At 45.3% G+C, this 27,201-nt stretch overlaps 1 protein-coding gene across 2 annotated transcripts in view; it reads right to left on the minus strand.

The window, feature by feature from the left end:
- RPTOR (regulatory associated protein of MTOR complex 1) overlaps positions 1-27,201 on the minus strand; it is a 204,205-nt gene that overhangs the window by 43,177 nt on the left and 133,827 nt on the right. For both annotated transcript variants that reach the window (XM_063456325.1, XM_063456324.1), the window contains exons 5-7: positions 24,387-24,533; positions 17,870-18,045; positions 10,887-10,946 (exon numbers count right to left, since the gene is read on the minus strand). In XM_063456325.1, the coding sequence (XP_063312395.1) occupies positions 10,887-10,946; positions 17,870-18,045; positions 24,387-24,533 (383 nt within the window). The remainder of the gene's footprint in view (positions 1-10,886; positions 10,947-17,869; positions 18,046-24,386; positions 24,534-27,201) is intronic.

Genomic DNA, 27,201 nt, shown 5'->3' on the forward strand with positions numbered 1-27,201 from the left:
GTCAGTGTGTGTATGGGGTCAGTGTGTGTATGGGGTCAGTGTGTGTATGGGGTCAGTGTGTGTATGGGGTCAGTGTGTGTAGTGTATATGGGGACAGTGTGTGTATGGGGACAGTGTGTGTATGGGGACAGTGTTTGTGTGTATGGGGCAGTGTTTGTGTGTATGGGGGCAGTGTTTGTGTGTATGGGGGCAGTGTTTGTGTGTATGGGGGCAGTGTTTGTGTGTATGGGGGCAGTGTTTGTGTGTATGGGGGCAGTGTTTGTGTGTATGGGGGCAGTGTTTGTGTGTATGGGGGCAGTGTGTGTAGTGTGTGTATGGGGTCAGTGTGTGTAGTGTGTGTATGGGATCAGTGTGTGTATGGGGTCAGTGTGTGTAGTGTGTGTATGGTGTGTGTATGGGGTCAGTGTGTGTATGGGGTCAGTGTGTGTATGGGGTCAGTGTGTGTATGGGGTCAGTGTGTGTAGTGTGTGTATGGGGTCAGTGTTTATATGGGGACAGTGTGTGTATGGGGACAGTGTGTATATGGGGACAGTGTGTATATGGGGACAGTGTGTGTATGGGGACAGTGTGTGTATGGGGGCAGTGTGTGTATGGGGGCAGTGTGTGTATGGGGGCAGTGTGTGTATGGGGGCAGTGTGTGTATGGGGGCAGTGTGTGTATGGGGGCAGTGTGTGTATGGGGGCAGTGTTTGTGTGTATGGGGGCAGTGTGTGTATGTATGGGGTCAGTGTGTGTGTGGGGTCAGTGTGTGTAGTGTGTGTATGGGGTCAGTGTGTGTAGTGTGTGTATGGGGTCAGTGTGTGTAGTGTGTGTATGGGGTCAGTGTGTGTATGGGGTCAGTGTGTGTATGGGGTCAGTGTGTGTATGGGGTCAGTGTGTGTATGGGGTCAGTGTGTGTAGTGTGTGTATGGGGTCAGTGTTTATATGGGGACAGTGTGTGTATGGGGACAGTGTGTGTATGGGGGCAGTGTGTGTATGGGGGCAGTGTGTGTATGGGGGCAGTGTTTGTGTGTATGGGGTCAGTGTTTGTGTGTATGGGGTCAGTGTGTGTATGGGGTCAGTGTGTGTATGGGGTCAGTGTGTGTATGGGGTCAGTGTGTGTATGGGGTCAGTGTGTGTAGTGTGTGTATGGGGTCAGTGTGTGTAGTGTGTGTATGGGGTCAGTGTGTGTAGTGTGTGTATGGGGTCAGTGTGTGTAGTGTGTGTATGGGGTCAGTGTGTGTAGTGTGTGTATGGGGTCAGTGTGTGTATGGGGTCAGTGTGTGTAGTGTGTGTATGGGGTCAGTGTGTGTATGGGGTCAGTGTGTGTAGTGTGTGTATGGGGTCAGTGTGTGCATGGGGTCAGTGTGTGTAGTGTGTGTATGGGGTCAGTGTGTGTATGGGGGCAGTGTATGTTGGGCAGTGTGCATGGGGTCAGTGTGTGCATGGGGTCAGTGTGTGCATGGGGTCAGTGTGTGTATGGGGTCAGTGTGTGTATGGGGTCAGTGTGTGTAGTGTGTGTATGGGGGCAGTGTATGTTGGGCAGTGTGTATGGGGGCAGTGTATGTGGGGCAGTGTGTATGGGGCCAGTGTGTATGGGGGGAGGGGAGGAGGGAAGGGAGGCTTTTTAATAAAAAAATAAAAAAAATGTATTTAATAAAATATATTATGTCCCCCCTCCCTTCTTACCTTTATTGAGGAGGAGGGGGGACATTTCTGGATCCCTGGTGGTCCAAGTGGGGAATCCCTGGTGGTCCAGTGGTTCCAGTGAACTCTAGCCCGCGCTCCAGGGCTAGAGTTCACTCTCGCGAGATTTGGAGCGTTGCCGTGGTAACCGCGGCAACGCTCCAAATCTCGCGAGAGGAGGACCCGGAGGAGCTGCTGGTAACAGCTCCCAGGTCCTCTCACCCTCCCCTTCCGGTCGGCTGTCAGTAATGTGCCTGCGGACCGGGGAGGGAGATCACTGATCTCCCTCCCCGGTCCGCAGGCACATTGCAGGGCTGGCGCTTGGGCAATGCCAGCCCTGCACTAGCCGGCAGGGGAGAATATCGGGGGGGGCAATTGCCCCGTTGCCCCCCCCCTGGATCCGCCAATGCGTCCACTGGATCTGTGTAGAGATCGAACAGTCTGCGAAAACCTATTATAACCTTCACCAGGCAGATTTATATGAATGTTCAGAAGGGACAGTATAATCACCAAAACAACTTTATCTTAGTGAAGCAGTTTTGGTGTATAGATCCTGCCCCTGCAGTCTCACTGCTCAATTCGCTGCCATTTAGGAGTTAAATCACTAGCTCTCTAGCCACAGCTCCCTGCATGTGACTTACACAGCCTTCCTAAACACGTCCTGTAACAAGTCATCTAATGTTGAAATTTCTTTTATTGTACAGCCTATTTAATATCTCTTGCTCTGTTAATAGCCTTCTATCTCCTGCAGGAGCCTCCTGTGTGTGCAATTAACAGCAGGAGATTAAAACTTCTAAAGTAAACACATTGTACTGAAAGATTTAAATTGAAAATGATTTTTTTTTTCAAATTCAGGTGGTGTCAGTCACATTTAGTGGAGGTGTAGTTAAACCTACATAAACAGAAACAAAATTGATTTAACTCCTAAATGTCAGAGAATCGAGCACTGAGACTGCAGCGGCATGATCTATACACTAAAACGGCTTCATTAAGCTAAAGTTTATTGGGTGCCTACCGTGTCCTGTTTTAAAGCAATGTACTCCCTTCATAGGTAGGTCCCAGGGTAGAAAATAGTGTATAGAGAGTGTCAACTTGTGAGCAGAATGATGCCTAATATTCACTGGATAGAAAAAAAACAAATCTTCTTAGATGGACATAGTGCATTGTTCGCCTGTAAGAAGTAACACTGCATGTCTATGAAAGGACTGTTACACAGGAACTCCAGAGCACCACTGGTTCTGACATCACTTCCTTTAGAGCAGCAAAGAGTGCTCAAAGAAATGTGCGTGGTGGGATGCCACTGGTTCTGACATCACTCTGTTCCTTTAGAGCAGCAAAGAGTGCTAAAAGAAATGTGCAGTGGCGGCACAGAGTGCATTAATGGACAGGGGTAGCTTAGTCTTCTACTGCAAAGCCCACAATTAGCTCTTTAAGTTGTAAGCAACTAGGGCTGTGACCGACGGCCCATCATGGTGTCATACGTTCTGTGTGATTTTAGGTCTCAAGGTCACATACAGTATTCTAGCCAGCCCAGCTGAAGCAGACACCCCCTGCATACAATACATAGGTAATCCACTCAAACAAGGTTTGTGAACCCAACTAAATCCGGCTTATAACATACCCAGGGTCAACCAGAGCAGTGCTGATTACATCGAATGTACAATAGTAAAATAAATATATTCACTAGCACAGCTCTGTCGAGTCCATATACTGAGCTGGGCAATTGTTGCAACAAATATTTACTGCTCAGCTTAAGCAAATCACAGCACCAGTCAATTATTACAGATAGAAATGGCAACATATAAGGACAATATAAGGAGACTGTGATTGGATTAATTCATTGGCGTAGAATGTCAACGGACATCGATGGATTATGTGCAAAGTTGGACAATAACAATATTGAAAAAGCACCATTTTGGCGATTTTTGTTTATTATTATTATTATTATTGCCATTTATATAGCGCCAACAGATTCCGTAGCGCTTTACAATATTTTGAGAGGGGGGGGATGTAACAATAAATAAGACAATTACAAGAAAACTTACAGGAATAATAGGTTGAAGAGGACCCTGCTCAAATGAGCTTACAGTCTATAGGAGGTGGGGTATAAGTTACCTCAAGAATAGTGATGTCCCGAACTGTTCGCCAGGAACCGTTTGCGGGCGAACATAGCTTGTTCGTGGCGAACGAACATATGCGATGGTCGGTCCGCCCCCTATTCGTCATGGAGGTGGGATGGTCTGGGAGGGAGAGTCTGCTGCTGATTGGCTGGAATGTGTCTGCTGACTGTGAGGTACAGGGTCAAAGTTTACTCAATGATGACGAATAGGGGGCGGACCGAACATCGCATATGTTCGCCCGCCGCATTCGCCACGAACAAGCTATGTTCGCCGGCGAGCGGTTCTCGGCGAACAGTTCGGGACATCACTACTCAAGAATTATATCCATTGTCTCTTAAAAGCTGCAGAATTTTCTGCTGAATATACATTTTCTTTCAAGCATTTCTGCTGAGCTACTGGTGCTCTCACAATTGGTCCCAACACATCGTATTTCCAAACTCCAGTACATCATAACATTCTTTAAAGATTCCAGGTCTGATCAATAGATCTCTCCTCCTGTAGTGCTCTATACATAGGAAACCTAGCAACCTATAAATGCTTTGTACTTTAAAAGGGAAGTCATATGTTCAGTAATTTCATGTATTAAACAAGGATAACTTCCCAGAAACGGTTTTATGTTTTCTTCTGTATTCTGTAACTGGCTTCTCCAAACAAACAGAACGCAACCATGGATACAATTCTGAAGACCATCTCCTTGCCCGTATTTTAAAATCATGGCTATGTTTTGCAATATCAACATATAAGCAATAAGAATTCCAGTGAGCAAGTCAAGGTTATAATCCACACTAAGTAGCATCTCGTCGTCTTGGTTTTACCGACAGTGGATGGATATAAGCTCAAAGCTTTTTGCAAAATAGTGAACAGACGTTTGTCAACCTAGAATATATAATGCTTCTGAGAGCACAGAATGAAGAGGAGATGAAATAAATGTAAAAAATGAGAAATAGGAGAAAAACAAACACGGTTTCATTTAGATGCTGGTTTGAGTTGTGCTGCGTACTTGTTGGGGTAGATATTATGTATAGGTACCCTCGAGAGATGAAAACAATTTGTCTACATAAGTCGTTAGAATGTAGTGTTTCAAGAAAATTTGCTAGGATGTCAATACAGGAACGTTAATCGGTCGAGAGCGGCTTTCGTGTAGGTAGGCGAAGACACGAGAGTGGTGGTTATATTGTAGGCAACATGGAAGGTATTCATGATAGGAGTTTAAATTAAATCTGAGATACAATAAATCACCAGGAGAAGAATCATTTTGGAATTGCTGGAAAAGAAGCAGGCTTAGATTTGGTTGTGGGGAGTAGTATTTGTATATTTTAGTTTGTGAAAACTCTAAACTCTGGTGGATACTATAGAAACTCAGTAATACCTAAAACAAGAAAATGCTTAATATTCTTTATCTCCTTATCACCAGCAGACACAAACTTGTTCATTGTAAAGGCCTTGAAACAAAGCGACTATTTCATTTGAAAGGAAGCCCCCAGCATGGTTACATTTAAAAGATAGTATTAGAAAAAGTATATTCTGGAGAACCTTCTGCAATGAGGAATTTACATATTCTTTGATTTGATGTAGTGGGACATTTTTATGTCTGACAGCAAGATTCTTATGATGAATTTAAGATAAAAGAAGATATAACAGAAAAGAAGCCCGCAAACCGTGTATCCTCGGGGCACGGCCATCACTACAGGGGAGAAATGAACCACTAGACAGCTGTAAAAGAACAGGGTGCTCAGATCTGTTTTACAGTTAAATGAATGTGCAGGTCATACAATGAGTGCATTAGAAATGAACACAACAGGAGCCTGTGCGTATCTAGAAAATAATTTCCTATAAATGGCTTCCAGGGAGAGCGTGGTTTCAAAATAGAAATACATTGTATATATCACACCTCTTCTTTATAGGGACATGCATCACTTGACAATTTTTTAAACCAACAAGCAAATACATGTAAAGTAATCTACAAACCAAAATAAAGCAGGAAAACTGTTGAAAAGCATGTAATATTTATAAACTGAGTCAGATTGCTTTGTTGGGCACGCCTCTCAGCTAGGGTATTTTCTTCAGCCACCACCCAACCCATCTCCGTTTCAGACCAGCCCACTAGCGACAGAAACAAGGCATAATATGTGCAGCAGCAGCAGGAGAGAAAACCCGACACAGGAGCCTCCTCTGCATGATTACACTGATCAGACTCCCTCTCTTCTCCCTGTCAGGATGTTGCAGGTGAAGAGACCAATCAAACTGTACATGTGTAAATATGTAAGACATGCCCAATGCACTTTTCCAGCATTCCTAGGGATAGGACACTAATTGGCTAAATCATTGTACCCTCCCTGGAGTGGATGTGGAAAGCATAAAAAAGAAAAACACAAAAACACAAATATGAAAAACAAAATATTTACCTGCTTTTTTATATCCTGCAAAGTGCGGTAAAAGTCTAATTTAAAGCTAAAGCCTTTGAATGAGACAAGTGTCTTAAAGTAATGCATGTCCCTTTAAAATCGTTTATTTTTGTGGCCGTTGGAGTCTGACTTAATTGTTGAATCTTGGATTTCTTAATTTTCTCATGAAACAAAAGTTGCAATTTGCCCTTTATATTCTTAGGTTGCCTACATATCACCAAATGGATCATGATATGCGTTTGTGATTGCGTCACTGTTTATAACTCCCTCCACAATGAGTGCACTACCGCAGTATGAAGATTAATTTGGTTCAACCTCCAGCGCTTTGCTGAACAATAACTTTCCTAATATAAAATCACAGGCTCTGCCACATCAAACAATCAAACAATCCAGGACAATGTTTAGGCAGCTTTCACAAAGAATAATTCTTCCGGATACTTTATCCCTTAACACCTCCATTATAATTCATTTCTCTCTCCATGCATTGTGTGCGGGGCACAGCTCTTTAGAAGTTCTCTCATTCACATAATTACATTATTGGGAGAAAATATCAGCTTCTCCTGCTGCTGTGCTGAGCCCAGTGCTTCACAAATTCCCCAAATAATCAAGAGACAGAACAATGTAAGAAGAGGCCCGAACGGCTGATCCGATTCCTAAACAGAACGGCAGTGGCTTTGAGCGCAATGTTGTGCAGGAAACGGTGTACTGCTGAGGTTTAAATAGAATTTAATAACAGGAACAGAGAGGTGGGGGGAATACTTTATTTCAATAAATGGGAAAAAAGCAAGTCTAGGAACGCAGGAGGGAGGGAGGGATCGGGAACGCGGGGGGGGAGGGAGGGATCGGGAACGCGGGGGGGGAGGGAGGGATCGGGAACGCGGGGGGGGAGGGAGGGATCGGGAACGCGGGGGGGAGGGAGGGATCGGGAACGCGGGGGGGGAGGGAGGGATCGGGAACGCGGGGGGGAGGGAGGGATCGGGAACGCGGGGGGGGAGGGAGGGATCGGGAACGCAGGGGGGAGGGAGGGATCGGGAACGCAGGGGGGAGGGAGGGATCGGGAACGCAGGGGGGAGGGAGGGATCGGGAACGCAGGGGGGAGGGAAGGATCGGGAACGCGGGGGGAGGGAGGGATCGGGAACGCAGGGGGGAGGGAGGGATCGGGAACGCAGGGGGGAGGGAGGGATCGGGAACGCAGGGGGGAGGGAGGGATCGGGAACGCAGGGGGGGAGGGAGGGATCGGGAACGCAGGGGGGGAGGGAGGGATCGGGAACGCAGGGGGGAAGGGATGGATCGGGAACGGAGGGGAGGTGGTAAGGAGAGATCAGGAACGGGGGAGGGGGAAAGGAGAGATCAGGAATGGGGGAGGGAGGAGATCGGGAACGGGAGGGGGAGATCGGGAATCAGGAATGTGGGGGGGTAGATCGGGACTTAGGAATGTGGGTGGATATTTGGAATGGTCGGGGGGAGATCGGAAATGGTGGGGAGATCAGGAATGGGGAGGGGGGAGATCAGGAATGGGGAGGGGGGAGATCAGGAATGGGAGGGGGGAGATCAGGAATGGGGAGGGGGGAGATCGGGAATGGGGAGGGGAGAGATCGGGAATGGGGAGGGGGAGATGGGGAATGGGGAGGGGGGAGATGGGGAATGGGGAGATGGGGAATGGGGAGGGGGGAGATGGGGAATGGGGAGGGGGGAGATGGGGAATGGGGAGGGGGGAGATCGGGAATGGGGAGGGGGGAGATCGGGAATGGGGGAGATCGGGAATGGGGAGGGGGAGATCGGGAATGGGGAGGGGGAGATCAGAAATGGGGAGGGGGAGATCAGAAATGGGGAGGGGGGAGATCAGAAATGGGGAGGGGGGAGATCGGGAATGGGGAGATCGGGAAGTAGGAGATCGGGAATGGTCGGGGGGAGATCGGGAATGGTCGGGGGGAGATCGGGAATGGTCTGGGGGGAGATCGGGAATGGTCTGGGGGGAGATCGGGAATGGTCGGGGGGGAGATCGGGAATGGTCGGGGGGGAGATCGGGAATGGTCGGGGGGGAGATCGGGAATGGTGGGGGGGGGAGATCGGGAATGGTCGGGGGGGGGGAGATCGGGAATGGTCGGGGGGGGAGATCGGGAATGGTCGGGGGGGGAGATCGGGAATGGTCGGGGGGGGAGATCGGGAATGGTCGGGGGGGGAGATCGGGAATGGTCGGGGGGGAGATCGGGAATGGTCGGGGGGGAGATCGGGAATGGTGGGGGGGAGATCGGGAATGGTCGGGGGGGAGATCGGGAATGGTCGGGGGGAGATCGGGAATGGTCGGGGGGAGATCGGGAATGGTCGGGGGGGAGATCGGGAATGGTCGGGGGGGAGATCGGGAATGGTCGGGGGGAGATCGGGAATGGTCGGGGGGAGATCGGGAATGGTCGGGGGGGAGATCGGGAATGGTCGGGGGGGAGATCGGGAATGGTCGGGGGGGAGATCGGGAATGGTCGGGGGGGAGATCGGGAATGGTCGGGGGGGAGATCGGGAATGGTCGGGGGGGAGATCGGGAATGGTCGGGGGGGAGATCGGGAATGGTCGGGGGGGAGATCGGGAATGGTCGGGGGGGAGATCGGGAATGGTCGGGGGGGAGATCGGGAATGGTCGGGGGGGAGATCGGGAATGGTCGGGGGGGAGATCGGGAATGGTCGGGGGGGAGATCGGGAATGGTCGGGGGGGAGATCGGGAATGGTCGGGGGGGAGATCGGGAATGGTCGGGGGGGAGATCGGGAATGGTCGGGGGGGATCGGGAATGGTCGGGGGAGATCGGGAATGGTCGGGGGAGATCGGGAATGGTCGGGGGAGATCGGGAATGGTCGGGGGAGATCGGTCGGGGGAGATCGGGAATGGTCGGGGGGAGATCGGGAATGGTCGGGGGAGATCGGGAATGGTCGGGGGAGATCGGGAATGGTCGGGGGAGATCGGGAATGGTCGGGGGGGAGATCGGGAATGGTCGGGGGGGAGATCGGGAATGGTCGGGGGGGAGATCGGGAATGGGGAGGGGGAAGATCAGAAATGGGGAGGGGGGAGATCAGAAATGGGGGGGAGGAGGTCAGAAATGGGGAGGGAGGTCAGGAATGGGGAGGAGAGGTCAGAAATGGGGAGGGGGAGATCAGGAATGGGGAGGGGGAGATCAGGAATGGGGAGGGGGAGATCAGGAATGGGGAGATCAGGAATGGGGAGGGGGGAGATCAGGAATGGGGAGGGGGGAGATCAGGAATGGGGAGGGGGAGATCAGGAATGGGGAGGGGGAGATCAGGAATGGGGAGGGGGAGATCAGGAATGGGGAGGGGGAGATCAGGAATGGGAAGGGGGAGATCAGGAATGGGAAGGGGGAGATCAGGAATGGGGAGGGGGAGATCAGGAATGGGGAGGGGGAGATCAGGAATGGGGAGGGGGAGATCAGGAATGGGGAGGGGGAGATCAGGAATGGGGAGGGGGAGATCAGGAATGGGAAGGGGGAGATCAGGAATGGGAAGGGGGAGATCAGGAATGGGAAGGGGGAGATCAGGAATGGGAAGGGGGAGATCAGAATGGGAAGGGGGAGATCAGGAATGGGAAGGGGGAGATCAGGAATGGGAAGGGGGAGATCAGGAATGGGAAGGGGGAGATCAGGAATGGGAGAGATCAGGAATGGGGAGGGGGGAGATCAGGAATGGGAAGGGGAGGAGATCAGGAATGGGAAGGGGGGGAGATCAGGAATGGGAAGGGGGGAGATCAGGAATGGGAAGGGGGGGAGATCAGGAACGGGGAGGAGGGGAGATCAGGAACGGGGAGGAGGGGAGATCAGGAACGGGGAGGAGGGGAGATCAGGAATGGGGAGGGGGGAGATCAGGAATGGGGAGGGGGGAGATCAGGAATGGGGAGGGGGGAGATCAGGAATGGGGAGGGGGGAGATCAGGAATGGGGAGGAGGGGAGATCAGGAATGGGAAGTGGGGGAGATCAGGAATGGGAAGGGGGGGAGATCAGGAATGGGAAGGGGGGGAGATCAGGAATGGGAAGGGGGGAGATACGGAATGGGAAAGGGGGGAGATACAGAATGGGAAGGGAGAGAAAGAATGAAGCAGGAAATTGGAAGATGGAATAAGTATATGTCATTTTATTTGCAAGCCTTAAAAAGCAAATTGGAAAATATTTTCTCTATAGCACATGTTAAACTCATTTGTGTTTAAGGTGGATCTGACTAATCGCACACATTTAAAATGAAACAATTTGAGGCAAATTTTTAATACAAATGCACCGGTAGGGTTAATCGACAAATTTGAATAAAGTGATGCAGCTAGAGTTCCAGGGTTAATGTGCTTCTAATGGCCAATCTGCGTACGCGGCTGTGTCATTAACCTCTGTATCTGTGAATAAGTTCAGGGGCGTCTATAATTAATCTAAACCCTCAAAGTCTCCATAGGCCGTCTCTGCCAAATCTAATTATCTTCTCCTGTCTATCAGGCTGTGAGCTGTTCCTAGCATATAATACGATGTCTCCAATCTCCCTCTGATGTCATCATGTCCCTCTCCATGGTCCAATAAGATGCTTATCATATAGAAGCACCAGATTGGACCATTCTCACCAGCACAGAGAGAATGTGCGCACTCTGTGCCGGGGAGGGAGAGAAGAAAAAACAAAAAGCACACAAGTTAATTTGAACAAAAATCACTTATTTCCACTTACTTTTCTATTAGGTCTAGATTGACTCCTGGTACCAGTCGAACACTTTTCTGCATGCAAAACCTGGATAAAGAGAATTGACATGGGGGGAAGGGATGACACATGAGATAAGGAATATTCATATTATCATCACACACATCTTTCTGATAGCTATAATCTATTTCTGAGACTAACAACTAGCTCCCAAGTCTTTACATATGGTCATAGGTCAAACACCAAATAAAAACGAAAACATCCTCAATTGGCATGCTATGGTTTGAAATCAGGGAACGGAGTAGCCAAAAACAGCTCTATTTTTTGTCACCAGTTTGTGAACAGTTTCAGATATGTATTGCACGTTGCTGGCAAAGGATTATGGGACAGGAGGTTGAGAAAGCTGAAGGGCTATAGATGGACTACTTCTGTTCATTCCAGTAGCTCCTTAATAAATCTCATGCTGTACATACAGAGAGAAGAAACTATCATTCCCACAATATAGAATATATCATTCCCACAGTATAGAATGTCACTCGGTACGTAAAGCTGGTACCATTACACTGCTGCCTCCTGCCTGCACAACACTCTTTATAAAATTTATTTAATTGACAGTGGGGCTCAAAGAGTGTAAGTGTGTGAAGTACGCAGGGATTAAACTAGACTAGAACAGTGTCTGTATTATCCGGATTAGAATGCACGATTAGAATGACAGGACTACTGCACCCAGAACACCTCACCGAGATCCATCTTTTTTTATTCTTTATTTTTGTGGTGCAAATAATTAACATACTTTCTTGCAGTACCCCAACAGCAGTAGCAAGGATGATAATATACACGCGTTAAATACAGGGCATAGAAGATTACTGCACACATTTTTGTTTAAGTAGCTAGGTCACATGCTGGTCTAACGTATCCATGGTTTGCAATATGATAGAAGTACAGCCTGTCTCCAATATTAGCTGCCTAGACATTTGAGTGGTTATGTGAAGACTACTTGTAAAACAGGCTTATAAGTCAGGGGTCATCCTAGGGGTCACTACTCCATGTGTGGGGCTTCCAAGGGCCTTAGAAGCTGAATTGGGAGGGCCTGGTCATGAATACTATGCGGGTTATAAAGTGTGAGGGTTTACGCCTTTGATGAGGCTAGATAGCGTTATTAGCTTGTGATGCTCTGTACGACTTGGGAATGCGGAAGGATCCCTTCTAGGCCCACCGCACTACCCTGTCTCGGGGGCAGCAGTTTAGTGAATAGTCGCTGTAGGAGGTGAGGTATATCGTCAGCAGGTATATCTTCTGTGATGGCTTTTATTTTCACGTTCAGTCTGCCCCTTGTGTCACAGTAAAGCGTTGGTCATAAGATTTGTGTTGCTTGTGTAATTGGTCAATCTCTCGTTGTAGGGAGGTAATTTGCATGGCATGCTCCCCGGTGGTTCCCTCCAAGGCACCCATCCTGCCCAACAGGCCTCGTATTTCCTCGCGGATCTTTGCTGTGTCCGCCAGTTCTGGAGGCCTGACAAGAGTGTCGTCAGGACCTTGGTGGTGATCGGTGAGGTATTGAGGCCCGTGGGGACCGGTTTTGGGGGTTGTGCCGCAGGTATTTCGACCTTCTCTTACTACTGGTAAAAGTCTGACTCCTCCGAGTAGTTATTGGGGGTAGTCGGCCATCTTGGGCCTAACCACGTGCTTGGGCCTGGACGTGGCTTGTCAGGCTTTAATTTTAAATTTTTCCGGCCCATTACGATGCCCGAGTATCAGAAGGAGATAGGGAGAGATTAGGGTGAATATAGCGCCAATTGCCAGGAGCTTTCATGAAGCGTGTCTGCTCGGCTGCTTGGCTCCACCTCCTTGAGATCCATCATTGAAAAGATCTGGTCTGCATGCCTTTAGTGTCCCTTTAATAAACTTTTTTTTTTTTCCCCTAATGTTTTTCCCTCTAGTGCTTTCTTTCCCACACGTAACCTGTGAACCAAATGGTGGGAATATGTATTGCTAAATACACTGATCTATCATTTACATAAAGTAAATCACATGAATCACATACATTGGCTTATTTCTGTTTTATTGGGGTAAATGACAGCCGGGGATACTGGCTACAGAGCAGATTCCATACAGAATATATTGTGGCTTACGCCTGAATGCATTTCTAAAAGAAGATTCTTTATTCCTTCAAAGTTTCACATCGGAGGAAGTAAGCGGACCAACTTTAGTTACCCGTGTCAGATATTGTATTAAAGAACAATTACGCAGGTCAAAAGAATTCTGGATATAAATAGACTTTGCTAATGGACAATACACACACGATGAGGAGTTGTATGGATAGTGGGCGACGTTCGTGGATAAAGCTCCGCTAGAAATGCCGTTCTGAATATTCATAATGCAGGAGCTCATACAATGTCGAGACACAAAAACGTGGAATACAATCAAACCTTTTACACAAATGGCTTAGGATTATTGTAGTATTTAATTCTGTTTATTATCACGGGTAGCAATGCCTTTAATTCATATAGTCATTCTATACACCCATCTCTGCATATACAGCTGGCTACATACTACACACATATACCCCTTACTGTATATAAAGCAGGGTTATGTACTACACACATATACCCCTCACTGTGTATACAGATTAAACATAGAATGTGACGGCAGATAACCATTCGGCCCATCTAGTCTGCCCAATTTTCTAAATACTTTCATTAGTCCCTGGCCTTATCTTATAGTTAGGATAGCCTTATGCCTATCCCACGCATGCTTAAACTCCTTTACTGTGTTAACCTCTACCACTTCAGCTGGAAGGCTATTCCATGCATCCACTACCCTCTCAGTAAAGGAATACTTCCGGATATTATTTTTAAACCTTTGTCCCTCTAATTTAAGACTATGTCCTCTTGTTGTGGTAGTTTTTCCTTCTTTTAAATATAGTCTCCTCCTTTACTGTCTTGATTCCCTTTATGTATTTAAATGTTTCTATCATATCCCCCCGGTCTCGTCTTTCCTCCAAGCTATACATGTTAAGATCCTTTAACCTTTCCTGGTAAGTTTTATCCTGCAATCCATGAACCAGTTTAGTAGCCCTTCTCTGAACTCTCTCTAAGGTATCAAAATCCTTCTAAAGATACGGTCTCCAGTACTGCGTACAATACTCCAAGTGAGGTCTCACCAGTGTTCTGTACAATGGCATGAGCACTTCCCTCTTTCTTCTGCTAATACCTCTCCCTATACAACCAAGCATTCTGCTAGAATTTCCTGCTGCTCTAATACATTGTCTGCCTACCTTTAAGTCATCAGAAATAATCACTGAGGTTAGGACTCTCAAATATTCTGTACTCTGTCCTTGGGTTTTTACGTCCAAGATGCATTATCTTGCACTTATCCACATTAAATGTCAGTTGCCACAACTCTGACCATTTTTCTAGTTTACCTAAATCACTTGCCATTTGGCTTATCCCTCCTGGAACATCAACCCTGTTACATATCTTAGTATCATCCGCAAAAAGACATACCTTACCATCAAGACCTTCTGCAATATCACTAATAAAAATATTAAAGAGAATGGGTCCAAGTACAGATCCCTGAGGTACCCCACTGGTGACAAGCCCAAGCTTCGAATATACTCCATTGACTACAACCCTCTGTTGCCTGTCACTCAGCCACTGCCTTACCCATTCAAGGTACAGAATGTGCGAGTTGCTGGAAACCCAAGAGTACACCCCCCCCACACACTGCACACACCTATATAACCCTTGTAAAGCAGAGCTCCACACACCCATACCAGATACAGACAGTTCTATAGAGCAGCCTGTTTGGAGTAGGTGGATACATATACCTCCTGTGTGCCAAACAGTCAGTCCCCTTTACACACGTTACATTACAATCACTGTATTGTATTTTATTACAACAGATGTGCTGACTTCGTTGCTGACATTTTCCTGCATTGGGGTCACAGTGAACAATGTAAACAGAATGTCATTTTCTCACGACTTGCTCCAGCTCCGTGTTCAATATTTCATTCTACCTTCTAATAGTGTAAACAACAAAAAACACAAAAGCTGATTCCCGAGATGGCGGTCGCCATGCTCAAACCAATTAATGCAGTGATTATATCTCTGCAATATGGAAACCAGTGACAGAGCTCAGGCTATTATTCGGATTATTACCCTGTAGTATTTCTTGTACAATGGAGAGCTAGCAGGTTTGATAAGACTTCCTAAGGCAGTGAAGTTATGGAGTGTGAAGCACGTGAGTCTCCATATAAATCAGCCCCTAAGGTGAACAGAGATGTTTGCTCTTGCTGATGGATGTTTGATTAAGGGGGCAGCGGGCTCCATTACCACAAATGTCTTATCCACACAGGCTGTGTACTCTATACGACTGGCTGTTACAGGCCCGGTGAATAGACATTATTAATCCTCCACAGCCAGAAATGCAGATCTACCTACAAAGGCACAGACAGATAAGCTCCCTGTTCTTCGAAACTCAAAGTATCTCACACTTTTTTTGTTTTATTTTAAAACAAAGCTAATCCTTCAGTTATCTTTTCAGACTAGTATTGAGGAAGCTTAACTCTAACTGCCGAGTGACGAAATGGAGGGTAAAGTTAAGAAGGGTGTGGAGTCACGTGGCCCTAAAGCCCTTTCAACAGGGGTCAATTACAGACACAGCACAGCAGGACCAACCACTGCTCCAATGTGGCATTGTGCACTGCCAGTGCCAGGCACAGTTCCCATTTGGTGCCAGCCCTGGTACCGCGCACAGGTCCCAGTCGGTGCCCGGCCCTGGTACCGCGCACAGGTCCCAGTCGGTGCCCGGCCCTGGTACCGCGCACAGGTCCCAGTCGGTGCCCGGCCCTGCTACCGCGCACAGGTCCCAGTCGGTGCCCGGCCCTGCTACCGCGCACAGGTCCCAGTCGGTGCCCGGCCCTGCTACCGCGCACAGGTCCCAGTCGGTGCCCGGCCCTGCTACCGCGCACAGGTCCCAGTCGGTGCCCGGCCCTGCTACCGCGCACAGGTCCCAGTCGGTGCCCGGCCCTGCTACCGCGCACAGGTCCCAGTCGGTGCCCGGCCCTGCTACCGCGAACAGGTCCCAGTCGGTGCCCGGCCCTGCTACCGCGCACAGGTCCCAGTCGGTGCCCGGCCCTGCTACCGCGCACAGGTCCCAGTCGGTGCCCGGCCCTGGTACCGCGCACAGGTCCCAGTCGGTGCCCGGCTCTGGTACCGCGCACAGGCCCAGTCGGTGCCCGGCCCTGGTACCGCGCACAGGTCCCAGTCGGTGCCCGGCCCTGGTACCGCGCACAGGTCCCAGTCGGTGCCCGGCCCTGGTACCGCGCACAGGTCGCAGTCGGTGCCCGGCCCTGGTATCGTGCACAGGACCCAGTCGGTGCCCGGCTCTGGTACCGCGCACAGGTAGCACCGGCAAGCAAAGTGAAGTTTAGTTTACTGTAGAGGTTAACCTATAGAAGTTGAAGACATGTTCTCTCTTCTACCGAGATAAAAAATCCTGCTGAGATGACCGCATTGCATCCTGGAGCAAAGCGACATTTCTGGGTACAATCACATGACTCCAGAAACCAATGTTCTGAATTCCAGGAAAAACATCAGCTGCTGTATTTTCGGTTATCCTCTCTATTAAATCCGAACAGCCTGCAGAGTGTAAGGCAATTAATAGCAGTATTTTATACTTGCTGTTCCTCGAGGGGAATGGAGGCAGGGAGCTCACACAATAAGGGGTTTTCGGAGGTTAAAGTACAGAAGCATAGTTTCTGCATTCTCCTCTCACAAAGTACAGCAGCAAACCAGAATGATTTTATTGATCTGCGGGACTGCATGGCTGTAAGGAGACGTTAAGGTGGGGGAGGTGGAGGCTGCTAAATGCTGATATGATGTTATGCAGATTAACTGGATCAATGTCATATGAACAGCATTTTACAGCAGCAATAATGCAGACGCATGGATAATAAAAATGGTTATGATGCAATGAATTCGATCAGCTGTCAAGACGATGGATCAAAATGCTGTGCGATTATACAAACCTGCGTTATTACACATGATTGACACCATTTTTTCACATTGTACTGTGGGTGAGGAATATATTGTAACCTTTCTGGAGTTCTGCAGAGTTGAGCAAAGTCCACGGATGCAGAAAGGATTTGGTTTTTGTTTTTAGAATTAAACTGTACAGAAAAACCTGCTGTGATTATTGTATAATTAGTTTAATAATAAGCAGGTGTTTTCTCTGCTCATAACGAGCTGGGGATTTTATTACAGGAACACATGGACAGTAGTTTAGAAATGTATTTTATTCACAGTAAAAAAAAAATAATGAATACAAAAAATGAATATCTACATCAGGCCTGAGCACCAATATATAGACACATGTTTATGTTCTAATCCTATTTTGAAGAGGAATTTAAATAACGGTGGCATCCTGATGTTATCACATTGATTGTGGAGCTGAAAGTTAATTTGAATGTAAACAGATTGCTCTAACTCTGCAGTGATTCTAAATAGCTCTCAAGACAAGTTACTGCTGTCTGTCTTCTCCTTGTCACAATCAAGTTCAGTCCTGGAACATCCAGGGCACTGCACTGTATTGGATGAGGACAAAAAAAAATTATTCTTCTTCAGCTGGTCCTCTACTTACTATGTTTAATGACAGAAATGGGCCGAGCTTATAACAATGATTGCCAGGGAGCCAATACGTAAGCACTCACTAATAGGATGAAGGGAAATAAAGAGATGTGGATTCTAGATTTAATTAAATTTTTCAGAAAACCAAACACTTTTCGTTAAATATAGTGGTTAAGAAAAGAAAAAAAAAAAAAAAGGAATGTGACAGATCCTACTTCACACAGTTTTTGTGAAGGTACATTTAATAAACTTAAAGAACCTGGAGATTGTATTAAACGATATAGAATATTAGAGGCGGCCTTGTATGATGTAAGAAAGCTCTCCTTGATCACTAGTTATAAGACTTATCTTATTTCTCGGACGAGTCGAGCATTGTGTACTTACCATTTTAATGCGACCTTGATAGGTGTTGTAAGACAGGAGGTGAACAGATCGGCGGGAAGATCAGGATTCATGGGTAACAGCTCCGTGGCATCACAGGCTGCCAGCTGAATACAATTCTTGATCGAGGGGGGTAACGGCACTTGTGCCAGTGGGTGACTTGGGTTAATGGCGGCAACCTAAAAGAAAAGAAGGGGCATGTTAATGTCAATAGCAGGCACCCAACAAATGCAGGGTAGCAATGATACGATTGCACACGTTTTGAACAGTATCTCTCGATGTAGCAGCTACTATTTACATACCAGGTCTTGTACTCTGCCACCCATAAGCTGTGTTCAACACTCCACTGCAATGTGTTAATTTAGTTCAGGTTTTCTCATTTCATTCTCATCACTAATTGCAGTTTTATGGAACCAGCATTCCAGACAATGGCACAGAACAGGAGGATTTATAGGCATTAAAATGTATTTGTTATGTTACAGTGTCTTAAAGACCCAACGGCAAATTCCAATCATTATTAGACGTATATAGGATAGGCAACTCTACTTTACGTAGCTGTGGCCTAATATTAATGTGGGGGGTTTAGGGTCCGTCTGGTTCATGGAAGGAGCTGAATAGTTACAGTCAGTATATTAACACCTTATCTTACTGCACATGGCCTGAGGGTAGGTTAAACGTTGTCCTTTTCCATTTACTGAGAGTACTGTGTGAGAGGGAAGGTCTGTCCAGATTATGAGATCGATCAGGTAGATTATGTAGAAAGGTGAATGAGGTAGACAGGATAGCCAGGCAGGCAGATAGTTTAGTTTTTCCTTCAAATCAATTTGTACTTCACAGCACAGGGTCATGAGCTCCCTGGTTTCCAAGTACTTTTTTTCCTGAGGTTACACAGGATATTTAGACATGCTAAAAAAGCTAGCAGTGGCTGGTCACTAATTGCAATTACCACCCACAGACCGTTTAAATGGCCCACATCATACTGTTACGCCCTGTGTAGAGAGAACGCCCGCACCTCCCACGCCTTACCCTTCTGTCAGTCCCTACATTGGCTCCCTTTAAGATATAATTCTGGCTCTTGCTTTCAAATCTCTACATAATGCTGCTCACACCTATCTATCCTCCATAATACACAAGTATGTCCCGTCTAGGCCCTAACGATCTGCTGAAGACTTACGTCCATATTCTTTCTATACTACCACCTCTGATGCTCGCCTTCAAGATTTCTCGAGGGCTGCACCGTTCCTGTGGAACTCACTTCCCTCCTCCGTTAGATGCTCACCCAGTCTCCACTCCTTCAAAAAAAATTAAAAACCCACTTCTTCATAAAAGTGTATCAATTAAACTGTTAATAGCTCCTTACCTTTTGTGTCCCTTTACCCCACTCCCTCTAGCATGTAAGCGCATTGAGCAGGGCCCTCAACCCCTCTGTTCCTGTGTGTCCAACTTGTCTGGTTACAACTACGTCTGTTTGTCTACCCATTGTAAAGTGCTGCGGAATTTGTTGGCGCTATATAAAAATATCATGGATTGGAAATTAGATCTTTTGACCGATACCCTGAATGCACTATATAAATTCAAACTGACTTTAGAAAAAAATAAATCTTTGCAAAAGCCAGTGAGGGAATGCAATATGTGTAATTTGAACATGGTTTATTTTAGCATTTTTCTTTTTATACCTTTAATAGAAAAAATAAAGTTTTTCCCCCCAACACACAACACATTTTTCACTATTGCAATGCTAGCAAAAATGATAGTATGTGCAGAAAGCACCCTATGTGGCAGATTGAAGATTTACAGGATCCTTACAAGGTAAATTATTCTTGTTACCAAGTCTTGTTGGCCAATATGCCAATGTTTTGATTGCATTCTTTGAAACATCGTATCATTCCTTTACCAAGACATTCATCCACTTGAGATGAAAAATAAGTAGTGTTTGGATGTGCAACAGCCACACTTACAAAGTAAAGTGGTTACATATTATAATAAACAGGGGTCATTTTACCTGCACCATTGTCAGTAATGAGAGTTTTGGGTTGAGCTTCAGAATTCCTGCTTTGGTAATTTTCTTTAAAATTTACATTTTGCTTGGGTTTGTACATTTAATTCACTTACCTGCTCCGTACAGGTGACACAAAGGTACTGAAACACAGATCAATTGTTGGAGAGACTCATGTGACACTCAGCCACTGATTGCAATTCTGCTTTGCATGACAGAGATTGGAAACACCTGGTATTTTTCATGTGAGTTGGCAAATTAGGTTAAAGAGATGGTGCAGGTCACGACTGGTACCATAACAACGTCAGTAGCCTGTACAGTGGTTATGGTGCTCTAAGTATTCCTTTAAATGTGGCAGGTGTTTTTAAGTAGTTTATGTGACAAAACCTTAGGGGACCGATGATTTCAATCAAAATCTGTAGTATCTTGAACCAAGTTTTTTTTATGATTTCTTTTGAACTAAGAAGTGTTCAGGGAAAGGTTAAAACATATGAACTTGTACCTTATTTTTCTTTTTCAAAATTACAATGAAAGCCTTCAATTAGTTTTGTTCCTACCGATAGATTCTCCTATAAATGTCCTTTCTCTAATGCTACTGCCAACAGCTATTAATTAGTTTAGGTTTAATTGAAAAGAAAGATAAAAGTGTGTGTTAACAAGTTGGGATTGAATAGCAGTCGCATACAAAGAACAGATTGCAGCGATGGGGAGGAGACCGAGGAGAGTGTTTATTAAAAATCAGGATGCCCTGCTAGGTCAAAAAAAGAACACGATTAAATGAGCAATATCTATTTATCACAGCCAGTGCCAGATGCCCCAAGACACCCATATCTGGCAGAATATTAGAACAGGCAAACATCAGGTTTCTCGCAGAGGAATTCAAACTTGCAATTTCTGAACATTATTCAGTCAGTCCATCCGTCGTTCCCAAACGCAGTGTTATCGCAGCACACTGAGTGAGTGTGTGCGCGCACTGGTAGGGGGAGTACTGCCGGAGAATGAGTAACAGTAACACTAATGACATACATTGTAAAATTAGCTCAGTGACAGCAATATGATTTACATTAAAATAACAGAACTCCCTATCCTGGTCATAACGCCGGAGAGGTCACATTTGCACCGGGGAAAGCACAGCCGTAACAGCAATCAATTTGTGGGCAAAGATGAGGATGCATCTCTTCCAATCATTAGACTGTAAGCTCGTTCGAGCAGGGTCCTCTTTATCCTATTGTTCCCTTAATCTTTTGTAATTGTCTAATTTCTTGTTAAATCTCCCCCTCCTATTATATTGTAAAGCGCTACGCAATTTGTTGGCTCTATATAAATGGTAATAATAGTAATAATAATCATAGAGTACCCAAAATTAGGTCCCAACTCCGGTTTAATCAGCAGGTTGGGAAAAAGCCAGTATAAAACGTCTTATAGCCTTGGATAAAGGGCGCAATATATCTGCTGTAATGTAAAGTAACACTCCCAGCAGCTCACTGTAGTGGTTATGGTACCACAAGTGAGTGACTCACTTGGAGTCCACTGGGTGCAGCTCCCTGCCTGCAATACTTCAGGAATTCTAGGCACACTGACTGGTGGAGCAGTTTGGGGGGTAAATGTTACCAGTTTTACATAAACCCCATGCTCAGAAAGGGTCAACAGGACACAATGCAAGGCATGCAGAGACTCCACCAGAAGTCAAAGGGGAACTGCCATGCAGCAGAGGGTCAAATCCCAGAAATAAGTGTTTTTTTTTTTTTTAATGCAATTTACATTTTTTTTTTTTAAATCTCACCTTCCTGAATACATTACTTTATCCTTAATCATAGAAATTCGATTTAAAGAAGAGCAACATTATATAAAAGCTCTTGACAAAGTCGCCAGACGAAACGCATTGAGCTGAGGAAAGCTTGCAGTATCCCCAACGACCAAAGCTAACCGCCAATACCTGCCAGACCTACAGGACAACTATCATCACTTTCAAATTCCATCGGTAGACTGTTTGAACACAGTGAGTGACTGACATCCTGAGGTACCAAGGCTGACACCTACCGTATGGGGACCTAGCCCTGCAGTGGCTGACAAGCTCTTTAGCACAAATAGAAATATTTCTCTTTGTGCCATTCTATTTGTGAGTGTATCCATTGTTTTTATCTATTTTTTCCTTTGTAATTAAATACTTCACTATGTATATGTTCTTTTCTTGTCTCTATTACATTTCAAATTCAACGATTATATGATATGATATTATTTTTATTAATGGTAATTATATTTGCACATTTGGATCTTGTGATTTTGGGGATTTGGGAGTGATCCCATAATTTGAGTGGCTAGCTTGCACTGTCTATACTGCACTTTTCCCCCCACTTACCGTCCCTTTGTTTCTAACATTATATAAAACACTGAACTCCACGGACATGTCTGTTTGCAATCTAATTTTTCTTCCGTGTATTTATTGGCATTTTGTAACCCACACATACTCTGCAAGAGAGAAGCTTAAATTAGGGGCAATTGCCACGTAAACCACATATGGAACTTTAGTGCAGACATTATACAGAACCCTAGAATGTGACGGCAGATAAGAACCATTCGGCCCATCTAGTCTGCCCAATTTTCTAAACACTTTCATTAGTCCCTGGCCTTATCTTATAACTAAGATAAAGGCAGATTCTTAAAATGTTGTAACTACTTTACACCATATTTCTAGTTCTGCAGTAATTATTCTGAGACTTTCTGAAGGACTGCCAGACCATACATTATTAATCTTCATTTCTAGGGTTTATTTAAAGCCAATTTCAAATTTAAGGTCAAAATAGCTGATCTGGAAAAATGTTCATTCAGTTAGGCTTTATCTTGGCCTAAAATGTGAAATTCCCTGTAAATTCACCTAAAAAGTCTATACATTCTGCACTTTGTGGGATATTACACGGCCCGCGTATTGCCACCATAGAGCTCCATTATCGAGCCCTTCTCACTCCCTTAATTAGCAGCAGGTTCCTTAAGTCTCTGCGGCAGGAATTAGTTTGCAGCCGTGAATTTCCTAACCTTATTAATCTCCCACATTCTGAAATTAGTGGTTTATTTTCACAGCGAGCGAGATTACAATCATTTGGATGTTTTGGGTGCCAATTATCGGCTAGGCACGGAGCTTGAAAGCAATATGGTATTTTGGAAATGCTGCTCTTAGCATCTGAGAAATAAATGAGCTGTTCTCAGTGGTCTCTGCGCTCATAATTAGGAAGCGCTCGCTAAAGCGTTCGCTGCTTAATACATATTTATAGATACATTGCAGTGAGATGCAGGAAGGAGGGAGGTGAAGGGCAAACCACGGGCACACACATGGGCACACACAATCATTCTCCCTTCCTTCTTAACTTGGGAGTTACTGTGTGCACATCATACGACACGGAGGTATACCAATCAGTACATTCTGGGCTCAGAGCAGATATCGGTGACGGCTGATAGTATTAGTCAGGTTTAGGAAATGCAGTTCCCATGATGCTTAAGGCTTCTCTAATCATCATGAAAGAAGGTATTAATTGCTAAATATACACACCAACATTTAAAGACGTTTGTATGAAAGTGTATTTTATATTTACATATAAAAAGCCCTGTTTAAGGTAGTGCTCTATTGCAGAGTGTCGGCAAAAATGCAGATGTCAAGGTGGGAATTCTGGGAGAATTACAGAAACCTTATTTCTTAGAATTGCTGTGCCCGAGGCAGACTTTTCTCAAGGTCCTACTGAGATATGCAGATGATGCAGAACAGTAACAGTTGAAGAAGAAGAGAAGAAGGAAAAAAAAGGACAACTACTATACCTGCGCACTACAACATTAACAAGTTATATATACACACACACACACTCACTGCAGTTATTATTAAAATAGTAAAAACAATGTATTTTTCTTGCACCTATCAAGCACCATTAAGCCTCTTTTGCCTGAACTACTTGGCTACATCGTGAACCCACTTACCATTTTACCACCTCCTATTTTCATCAGTACATTCTGGGTGCTAATGGAAGATGAAGATATATGATGTCCACTAGGAGAAGCTGCTCCCATCCTTTGTACCCATTACTTTCACTGCTATTCTCGTCACATACTGTGAAGCGGATAATCACCGCTGCCCTCTTATCTTATCGCACCACACCTACCATTTATTATGAGCATCTCACTATAGGCTATTCAGGATGTTCCAGAAAGCAAAACATTAGCTTTAAACAGAACAGCAAGCACACACTAGCGTTATTTGTATGTAGTGCTTTTTAGAGATGAATAAACTGGTGCTCGGGGTGCCCAAGAAGTACGCGCTCGGGGTGCCCAAGGAGGGAATGATCAGATACTTTGGACCCCCCTCTTCCCCGTGGAGCAGATACTCTGGGACCCCCCCAGGAAGAACATAGATCCCATGCTTAATACAACTCACTAAAGGGCTTTTAAACACATGTCCATGTCGGTGCAAAAGTTATGTTCACTGAAGAATGCCTTTACAAGAAAGCAGAGAGCCCTAAATGATTTAGGCCAATAGCTTACCTCCAGCTCCTGTTCTCTCTGCAGAGCAAATTGCTTAAACGACTTGACAATGAGCCCTGCATTGGAGCAATCATACACAAAAATAGAGGGGCTTCCCATCCAGGTCTGCAAGTCGTATATTGAGAGGGGGATATATTGCGTGTAATTCTGAAACACAGAGAGAGAACAATGAGAAACTGTGTCTGGCACATATAGCATAGATTCAGCTAACAACGTCACAAACCATTAGAATTTGGGGTAAAAGCCCAATGTTCATTTAACGGATTGTCAGTATTTCACCTTTCATCATTACACACCCCATAAACATTTGAGCAATACATAGTTTAAAAAGGTTTTTTGTTTTTTTTAAAGTTCTGGGGTAAAAAATAAAACTAATAAACCTGTAACCCGCTACACGTTACACCATGGTGCCTCGTTCTAGCGAAGAATATATGAGCATGCACGATATTTCACCAATATTGCTACATGACATATAGCATAATTACACTCCATTCTAGGCTCCCTGGAACACACCTAACTCACCTGACCAACCTACCCTCCGATTAGCCTAGACTCGAGATAAGAGCCTGTACTACAAAAATGGTGCAAACAAGCTAGCATAACCAATGTTACTGTTGTGCAATGGCACTGTATGATATGCTTGTATCATGCTGACAACTGTTCATATCAATTACAAAAGCACTCCAAAAATATAGAATTATAAAAAAATTTAAAAAATAAATAAAAAAAATATATATCTATTTGATGCTTAGGGCAAAGTATATTCTTTCTCACTAGCAAAAACCCCTTGTCAACAAAGAGATAAACACCCTATTTTGTTTTAGGATAAAATTACCAAGAACAAATGTAAAACAGAGATGATGTAATCATTATTTGTTGAATCCGATTGTACCGCGAGGGGTACAAGGTACTCGATGAAAGGATACGATACAAGGAGTGTAATGGGTCACAAATCTCTCATCTGCACGGTTCATACACAAGAACCGCACACAGCACGCAGAAAGCAACCGTGGGGGGAAAGGGTGTAAAAATAATAATGGCAAATTGATTTCCAAGTCTTGGGGTGTTTAAGACAATAAATCTGATTCAGAGACCGATTACTCTGCCACACAAACCTACGTTTTCCATCTTCCATACAGCGCAAGAGTCACAGAGAGAAGTAGAGGCAATGCTAGAATTATTATTTCTATAATTAATCAGGTAACAGTATCTGTGAAATATATCGGTATAATACAGGGACTAACAAGTGTTCGTAGCATCTAATGCCTGGACAGTCTCCACATGTCCCAGCTTTCCATATAGTCAGAGCAGTGCTGAGAATATTAAAGGAACACTATAAAGATATCAACTTGAAGAAGGAGGGACTGAGGGAACCCCCCCTTACCTCCCCCAAAAAACCCTAACCCAGCACTGTTGAAGTCCCAGTCTCCCGCAATGAGTACTCATCGTGGCAATATATTGGACCGGTTTAGAGGAAGCGCCTCTAGTGACTCTCATTATGACACCACGAAAGGCGAGTTTATCCCTTTTTGCAAAACATCAATATTTTACCTTTAAGGGTTAAACATACGGTAGCACTGCTCCCAGACCATAACAAACAGGTTTCCGGTCCCCACCATCAGGGAGAAAGAGTACTTTTTCTCCCTCACAGCGCCGATCTCTGTGGCTGGCCAATCCAATCTGGTTTCAGCCAATCCAATGCTTCCCTATAGTGTCTGAATGATGGCCCCTAGAGGTAGTTTAACACTGCAATTTTAATAATGCCATTACTGTAGAATGGCAATTTTTTCCCTTGGAGGGTTAAACCAGGGGAGGGCATCCAGAACCCTTCATTGAGATAACGTGGTCTGGGTGCCTATAATATCCCTGAAAGATTTAGCAAATTACAATCATGATCCAGTTCAGACAAGGCACAGCCAGTACAAACATTGCAAATAAGAAATAGATACATGGCTTTATTTCTCCTCTGCTCTGTATGCTCTCGCGCTATGCTGGCTGACAGGCGAAAAGGGCGGAGCTTATTAGACGATTGACAGGGAGACCAGATGGAGGATCTGATTTCTACATTCCATTTTAGATTTTTTTAAAATCTCACAAATATATTTTTATTCAATATACGTTTAGCAAACACAATATTAAATAGGAAATCACAGGTCCCCTGAAATGTGTATGAAATCAAAATCGCAGGAACAAATATACAAAGTTAAATCAAGCTGCATTTATTCAAAAAGAAGAACCAAAAACAGATCACAGGAATAGTTAGCAGACAGGCGGCAAAGAAACGTAAAGTCACGCACACTATATATAATCCTCTCTTTCTTCGGATACAGAGAATGACAAGAATCCAAAGGGCTGCATGGGAGGAAAACGGGCAGTCTAGAAAAAGATCAGGGTGCTTGTTCTATGCTGGCAACTCCAACTCCTAATAATTCAGTGATGATCGTCAACGTCGATGGTATACTAAACACCTACCAGGAGGCCAAGAGTTAACCACCTGCATAAGAAAATCCCAGAAGAATTCTGTACAGGTAACAAAGTAGGAAAATAAAATGATTACTGCTGCGAGTGCCTCTTGCAAGCAAGTCGAGGATTAGTGTGCAATAACGGGTCCCTTATGGGACAGCGATGGCAGTATTTACTGGGACTTGCTAACGGTTTCACAGGCTGTACGGCAGAGCTACCATCTCACTCGGGAAATCAGAACACGCTTTACCAGAGAGGGATTGCAAGGCTGGGCTGTGGCAGGACTCCTGGCGGAAAAGCAGGATAAAGTGGGATTTATACAAACATTGGAACATACTATTGCACAGATTGC

Source organism: Pelobates fuscus, chromosome 5 (genome assembly GCF_036172605.1).
Source record: "Pelobates fuscus isolate aPelFus1 chromosome 5, aPelFus1.pri, whole genome shotgun sequence".
Lineage (NCBI taxonomy): Eukaryota > Metazoa > Chordata > Amphibia > Anura > Pelobatidae > Pelobates > Pelobates fuscus.